This window comes from Lactuca virosa, chromosome 5, assembly GCF_052849685.1.
Source record: "Lactuca virosa cultivar CGN04683 chromosome 5, Lactuca_virosa_CGN04683_v6, whole genome shotgun sequence".
NCBI lineage: Eukaryota > Viridiplantae > Streptophyta > Magnoliopsida > Asterales > Asteraceae > Lactuca > Lactuca virosa.
Genome location: NC_136430.1, coordinates 296087944 through 296096245, shown reverse-complemented (window position 1 = coordinate 296096245; position 8302 = coordinate 296087944). Strand labels below are relative to the sequence as shown.

General features: G+C 30.8%; 2 protein-coding genes across 3 annotated transcripts; both read right to left on the bottom strand.

The window, feature by feature from the left end:
- Positions 1–219: 219 nt before the first annotated feature.
- Positions 220–2784, bottom strand: LOC145110806 (uncharacterized). Of its 2 annotated transcripts, XM_079047120.1 has the most exons (4): positions 2605–2782; positions 1366–2064; positions 804–1067; positions 220–536 (listed from the first exon to the last, which is right to left on the bottom strand). In XM_079047120.1, the coding sequence occupies exons 2-3, from the start codon at positions 2035–2037 to the stop codon at positions 996–998; spliced, it is 744 nt and encodes a 247-aa protein (XP_078903246.1). In that variant the 5' UTR covers positions 2038–2064; positions 2605–2782; the 3' UTR covers positions 220–536; positions 804–995. The 2 variants fall into 2 exon arrangements, with proteins under 2 accessions (XP_078903246.1, XP_078903245.1); XM_079047119.1 differs by lacking the exons at positions 220–536; positions 804–1067 and having other exon boundaries at positions 1093–2064; positions 2605–2784.
- Positions 2785–5598: 2814 nt separating this feature from the next.
- LOC145110845 (protein arginine N-methyltransferase PRMT10-like) lies at positions 5599–8066 on the bottom strand. The gene is made up of 7 exons (XM_079047158.1): positions 7798–8066; positions 7097–7289; positions 6914–7019; positions 6653–6842; positions 6372–6557; positions 6207–6290; positions 5599–6098 (listed from the first exon to the last, which is right to left on the bottom strand). The coding sequence occupies exons 1-7, from the start codon at positions 8002–8004 to the stop codon at positions 5922–5924; spliced, it is 1143 nt and encodes a 380-aa protein (XP_078903284.1). The 5' UTR covers positions 8005–8066; the 3' UTR covers positions 5599–5921.
- Between the last annotated feature and the right edge of the window lie 236 nt (positions 8067–8302).

The following is an 8302-nucleotide window of genomic DNA, read 5'->3' as shown; positions in this document are numbered from 1 at the left end:
CTTATTTTCGGAAGACAATATTGCCCTCTTATTTTTATTTTTAGATAATATTTCCCTCGAAATCATATGATTTAAATTAGATCCGTTTATTTTCAAATAAATAAATCTTGCATTATTCAAAGCCTCTTTCCATTTAGTTTTATAATGTAGGGAATGGTTATGTTGCCCATCTCCATTACCAACTTGTAATCAAAAAAGTTTAAAAAAAAAAAAAAACCATAGATCTCATTAGTGTTCTAATATTAAAAGTAAAGAGTTATTTGATAGTTGTTGATTGAATATGATCGAGTCGACGTTTGATTTAGTAAGACTCAGTCACTCAATCGTCATCCTCATCCTTAAGATGCATTTCAGAGGAGTCAGGACCGATGATCGGACCAAAGACTTCTTCTAAATGTGACATCAAACTGTCTCAATATGACCAAGTCAAACCCAACCTCTCACCAAACCTCGTAAGAGGCATATCAAACAACCCCTAAAAGTTGAACAAAAGAAAGCCATTGACTACTCGATTTGATTTCATATAGAATTTTTACCTGTTCAGAAAAAAAAATCAAAATTAGAAAAAAAAATCTAAGAACATCTAATTTTTGCAAAAAATCAAAGTAGGTAGACCACTCCAAATCTCCAGCTACAAAACTATCTAAAGTTACCCACTTTTGGAAATACCAACATTTTGTGTATTGACATCAACATTCACAAATTAACAACTTAAAAGATGCATGATATAATTTCTTTTGACACAAACAATTCAAAAAAGTTGTATATACTTCCAAAATACCGGTACTTATAATAAAACATACCAGCATAAGCTGCATAATGGTCTTTGAATGGCCAAAACTTGAATATCAAACTGCATACATAAACTTATGTAAAAAACCTACATCATAAAACCAAAATAGCCCGATTAACATATCACATCATGCGAATATATTAAGTACACAAGAGGGTAATGATTAGCTGTTTGCAACAGATCTTATTTTGCATGTGCCACGTCATCCAACACCAACAGAGAAGGTGGCACACCCAGCAATGCATCCAGGTGTACAAGCCTCCAACTTTTGGGCCTGGAAAACCAATGGGAAGCATCAATAATATCACCACCCAAAAAAAAATTTAAAAACTTACAAGAACAAACAAACCCAATAAAATACACATCAAATAAGGAAGGAATTTGCTAAACATTTCATAACATGACAATAAATGCTTTTTTTTTACAATTATGTGAGGCATTCAATAAAGAATGTTTTGTTTTTTTTTTCCATGTCATCTATTACGAATACTACTTGAAGAAGAAATTAAGTTTTTAAGATGAATCAAATGCTCATCATTTGATATATGGAGCGACATACGAAGATTTGTTACCATTGATTCTTTTTCCCAACTTAATGGTCCTGACGCATGTAATGCCTCAATTGTACGCCTATACGCCTTCAACTCTAACCTATGTATCTCTGCCCCCAATCCCAACTCCTTTTTATTATCCCCAAAATACCCTCCTTCACAAACAGACTCTCCATCATCACTTTCAATATCACCTTCTTTTATATTCTGAAATTTATCATCAACACTGCAACTACCAACAGAACTAGTATCACTAACACTATCATGAGTGTACCTTTGCTTCTTGTTCCGATTTCCAATCACAACCCATTTGTTATTCTGCCATGATTGGCGTACACGTAGCTCTGATTTTCTTGCTTTGATCTCGATAAAAGATCCGACTAATCTTACTTGAAATAAGTCCAAATTGAATGATTTGGAAACGATTGCCATCTTCCATGAAAGATTGTGAAATACTTCCACTACATCACCAGGGTAGTGTACTGAAATTTCAACTGTGGGAGGACATGGTCTGATGAATTTTCTTGATATGTGTTCTTCTTGTTGTTGTTGTTGTTGGTTTCCATGGTAGACATCGTATCTGACTGTGTAGTTGTGTTTATTGTAAGAAACTATTTGAGCATAACGCCATGAATGGGAAGGAGCTTTGTCTGTGTTCAAGACTTCCACTATACTTCCTTTCTTGTATTTCATGATGCAGAAGTTTTGGTTTCTCAGAATCTGTTCAATTGGGAATTTGAAGAGTAAGTAAAATATCATTATATGATAATCACAAGGGGGAAAAAAGAAACAATATGATCATAAAGTAACAAAACAGAAACACAAACAAACAACAAAAGTTCTTCATATTCTTCCACTACAAAAAGAATTCGAAATCTTGATAAAGAAATCTATTAAACCTGTGTTTGGATGTAAATTTCCGAGAATTGAGAGTCTTAATAACATCGTAACAAACACACATACAAATATAACAGACACTCCTTGCGTTTTACAACGTAATCGTGTTAGCGTGATCTCGAAAACGAAAAGGAAAAGCACGAACATAATAACGAACTCTAAATCGCTAATCAACATCAAATGCCATTACAAATTCATAAAAAGAAACTTCAATCAAGCAGAATATAATGAAGAAGATGAAGCTAATAACTAACAAATCAATAACAATCATTCAACGGAACATTAAAAATTATCTAACATCGACGTCGGTCGAAATCCTAAAATTAAAGAAAGCAGATAACAGATTGATGTGAAATCACTAACCTTTTGAAATCGAGAAGTTCGATTTCAGAGTCTTGATCGGAGTTGTGTTTTCAATTTGTTGGAGGAAACAGGAGGAGGTTTCCAACTGCACAAGAATTATGAAGGAAGAATACCTTGTTGAGGAAATTGGTATTCTTGTTATTATACGCTTTTCATGTATACTACGCATCTTCCTCTCCTTTGTGCTTTTATATTTTGTATTTACCCTTTTGGGCCGATTTAGAATATTAAAGAAAACATAAATGGAAAGTGATGATATGATATTTTCCTATATTATACGTTGGATTTTTGTAAACACGAGATGTACGATTGTACGTGACTTTTATGTTAAAATCATATGCAAATATGTTAAAATTAGAGTAAATCACAACTTTTGTTCAAGGTGATAGTTTGATGTTGTTCAATTTGCAAGTTTAATTTAATAGTTTCAATATTATTCACTAAAATGACTATCAAGTGTTTTTATATCACCATACAACTTTAGTTTTTCGGACTTTAAGAAAACAATCAACAATCTGTCAATGGCGAATCTAGAACGTAAAACCATATGATTCACTGTTTAAATGAAACCGATAAAAAATGAAAAAAATAAAATAAAAAATAAGCTTTGAAAAATTTGATTTATACAAATCATAATAAAGTGTAATACAAACCATAACAAATACATTAATACTAATAATAAATATTAATACATATGAGGTGGTTTTATAAAACACTTTAGATAGGTGGGGATAAATTAGTTTAATTTATAAGAAATAATAATGATAATAACTATATAAAAATTGTAATCATTGAAGATGTTATTTAATTTAGAGTTAAATTTAAAAGAAAATTACAAATTTAGCCAAAAATATTAATTACTTTGTGAAAAATAGCCAAAAAAATTCAAATTGCATTTTTAGTCACCTTAATCGCAGATGGATTAAGCCCATCTGTCATTAGCCACCATTAATGATATAACATTTATTTTGAATTACCATTGAAATGCTTTTCTATTAGTATTACTGCAAAGTTTCATGTGTGTCCAATTATATGAAAAAATAAATAAATAAAAGGAAAGAAAAAGAAAAATACATTTCGCCAGCTTATGCACTTGATTATATTATTATATATCTGCTCTCATGCATCACTTCATTGACCAAGTGTTTCTCAGTTATGACAAAAATCTACATCTAAATGATTAATGAGATTTCAACAAAGTGCTTCTTATGATTACAAAAAATATTTTTTTACATGTTGATACTTTTTATCTTTCGAATTTAAGTATGATTACAAAAAAATATATATTAAAAAATAATAATATAATCTTTTAGTAAGCTGATTTTGAAGGTTGTATATATTTTAATGCATTTCAATCTACTTTCAACTCACTTTCAACTAAGCTATTTGATTTCATCTATTTAATCCATTGGAGATACTATAAACCAAAGTTGACCCATTTCATTTTATCTAAAATTGTTTATTTAAAGTAATTTATGTATTTTTGGTGAAATTGCTTATATAGTAACAAAAACTGAATTGAAGAAAAAAAATGTTTGTTATACCAATACAGGACTAAAACACAATATTGATAAGTTATACATAAATTTTGCTTATAAATAAATAAATTAAAAAAAAACATCCTTATATATTACTGACGAAGAAAAATTAAAAACGGTATTGTTGACATATATTTAAAACAAAACCATAATAAAATTAAAAACACTTTAACTAATATTTTTTTATGTTTTCTCATCCAAATATTTAAAATAAAACCGCAATAAGATTAAAAGCATTTTAATCATTTTTTATGTTTTCTATCCAAATATTTAAAACAAAACCGCAATAAAATTAAAAACACTTTAAGTAATCATTTTTTATGTTTTTTTATCCAAATATTTAAAACAAAACCGCAATAAGACTAAAAAAACACTTTAAGTAAGCAAAATCCCAAACATCCCTTCAGTCTTTTAGAGATATTATTTAGCCAAAACCTACCATTTCCTAAAAAACGAATCAAAATTGCCAACTTTATAGCCTTTTAGATAGTCATGCATAAATTTTATGTTTTAACACGTATATTTGTATATCAATATCCAAAATCCACATGTTAGAACACACAAAATGTCAACACAACGTTTTTAAACCATGACTTGTGATTGAAATTCTTGTTATGATGTTATCATACTTTTTGCGTTTACTCCCTTTCTTACTTTCACATTTAACAATAAAACATCGTTTTTGTTTTGTATAATATAATATATCATAAAATCCAATAATACTCCTCATTACATATTACATATTTAAAAACAATCAACGTATTAAGTTGTAAGAATCCATAAGTAAAGTCTTTCACGACCTTTCTTATTCTAGAAATACTCTGTTACCACTTTTCTTGCTATGAAGACATTGTGATTTACAATTTTACATTGTAATATGGTTGTCTTTGAGTTCATCAATCGGATGAGAAAAGAACCAAAGAATAAAACCACAAAGAAGCAAAACAAGTGGGATGAGATGAATAGTGTTTTCCCTTGATGAGTTATAGTGTTCCTTGGTTCCATTTGGAGAGATTGGATTGTACACCGGTAAGTCATGATCCAGTGGTGGTTTGGACGGCTTCCCTGGCGGCAATAGGTTGAGGAAATACTCATCGGAGGTGCGGAAGGTGGTGGCTGATGATGATCTATGCATTCTTGATAAGATTCAAGAAAGAACAAAAATGAAGCGTTTTATAGAGATCTTTAGAAACTGTTGAAAATTTAAAGATAGGTTCTTGAAGATTTTATAGATGAGTTAGTTTTTTTTAGCATCATCACCTTTGCTTCGTCCTAAAGAGTAGGGTGGGGGTTGACTTTGAAATTGAAGAGGGGAAAGGATTGGAAATGTAGTCTTGTTAAAGCATCTTCATGTGTAATCAAAGGTATATGCATGTGGTTTAATGAAATACCCTAATTTTAAAAAATTATCAAATTTGATAATCACATGCAAGATATAAGTGAATAAATCTAAACATAACAAAACAAGTTGTACTGCATTTAACATGCATGGATCAGGTCTGATGTTACAATATTTCGTCCCTCCCAAAAATATCATGATAAGATTAAGAACTTTGCTTTCGATTTCACATCTATGCAAAAGACAAAAATAACCCTAAAAACTAACAAAAAATACAAAACAATTACGTAGCAAAACATTTAACGCTTACAACGAATAATGGTTTTTAAATGACAAAATCAAGAAACGAACCAAATAGCATACAACATAAATTACATGAAAAGAGATGAAACTTTCATGCTTTTGAAATGTCAATGAACATTGTGTCATTGACCTTAGCTTCATTCGATATAGAATTTGTTATTGACAGGTGTCAACATCTTACCGGATGACAATTTAATTTGATACCCAAGATCAACTTTCATCAAACGATGGTTTTCTTCAGAACGACTCATTGTAAAATTGATATGGATATCATCCTTTTCGTTCACACGGACAGGTGGATGCAAAAGAAACACCTGTAAATAGTGCAAGAAATAACAACATATTTTCATTCATCTGTTTATTATAAATAATAATAGTAATATTAATAGTAATAATAAACTTTAATATTTATCATTATTAACCTGTTGTCCCCAATGTGTGCCATCATCTACACTGGGAGCTGTAGTCAACTCCACCTCACACTCAGCTGGATCTTCCTCTCTTCCCTATTTCAATAATAATTATAATAACAATAAATAATAATAATAGTAATAGTAATAGTAATAGTGATAATAATAATAGCATACTTTAAAATGAACATCAAACCAGCCACCAAACCCACAAAGCCTAGTGTCCTCTTTAACAATTGTTGATGAAACAATTGATTGAACTTTTAGTATTTCTTCAACAGTTACTTTTAAACAATCAATCTCCTTTAAAATAGTAGGAGTTCCCACTACTTGATTTGGATGAAGACTATTCCAAAGGGAATTCTACACATTAAAATAGAAAAAGTAAATGGTTTGATTAAAAGAAGTATATACAAATACAAATTACAAATTACAAACAAGTTTTAATCAAATTAAACCTGTAAGTAATACTTCTTTTGCTCTTCAGAAAAGGGTTTTGTCAAAACACTCATATCAACACCATAATAAGATTTAGTGTCATTAACAAAACCATGCCAATCATCCATACATCCTTCATAATCACTCATTTTATGATCTGATAATCCTGATCTTATAGGTGCCAAAAACATTCGCGCATGACTAGGATACCTATAAAACAATAAATAATTAATTAAAAACTTATTTAAATCTAAATATTAAAAAAATATAAAAGTACTTACATAACTCCAGTTGGTTTTAGCCAACGATCACGAGCACAGATAACAGAATCAAACATGGATTCACGAAGAAGAAAGTATCCCATCCACTCAGATATGATTACATCAACTGTTGATAACTTTTTATTATGAGAAAGGGGTGAAATTGTAAATAATGGGTGTTGAATAGATGTTTTTGAAACAAACCTTTTTCAGGCAATGTTATATCTTCTATTGAACCTTCGATGACTTCAACAATACCATGGAGGTTATTTGCTTTAACAAGCTCACGAGCATGATCTGCCATTTTTGTAGCTTCCACTGCATACACTTTCTTTGCACCTGCTTGAGCTGACCAAATTGCTAAAATGCCACTCCCTGTTCCTACATCCAACACAGTCTTCACCATGGAATCAACAGTTTAGTTTGGTGTTTCAGTGAGCTTATGAAGGAATTGACATTCAAGATTCTGAATTGCTAGCCAATCATATATAATTTCAAGATATGAATCCTAGCAAGGTCTTTTGAACCTTGTCCCAAAAAGGACGTGAATGTTATGTTTCATAAGATTAATTTTCAACTTCGATACATTAACCTCTAGAATTGTATACAGCTTAGATTCAAAAAGTCTAAGATTTAACTGTAGTTCTTCTGGAATGAAGAGATTGGTGATTAGTGAAACAAGAAAAGCTTACTCGAAGCAGAACAACAGACAATAAGTTCTATTTGTGCATAATAAAAAGCAGATAAGTACTTCATTCGTCAAAATTGCATCGCGTGGCATGATTCTAAAGCATTATAAGACGATTATTTAAATGCCTTGAATGCAATAATGACGATATGAGAACTGCGCAACAAAATTTAATATGAAACACTTAAAAGAATATATTAGACACAAAGATACTTACTTTTCCGATGAAGTGGTGTTTGTTCTTGAAAACAGAGTTGTAATAAGCGTCCATTCGAACACGGTCAGAGAGCATTTCTTTCTGGTGGTAGAGAAAGGCGTATGTGCAGAAATAATTGGCGAAATCGACCCCCTTGTCGACGGAAACGCTGCCATTGCTGGTGGATGTATCCATATCAACGGCGCCACCGTTAGCTGCACTTCCCATTTGTATGAGGTCCGGTTGCGGAATTATGGAGGGAGAGAAAGAGACAGCGATTGGAAAATTGTTGAAAGAGGGAAGATGTATATGTGATTCTTCATATTAGGGCACAAGGGTGTAGGCCCACTGCCACGTCAGCCCTTCGTTTCGTTCAATTTGATGCCTAATATTTACGTAACGAGAATTACTAATATTTAATTATTTATGTAATAAAATGTATAAAAAAAACATCAAAGCTAGGGTTTTGCCAATTAAAACAAAGGAAAATAACACCGCAATAAATTTTATGTTTTGTCTTGATTTA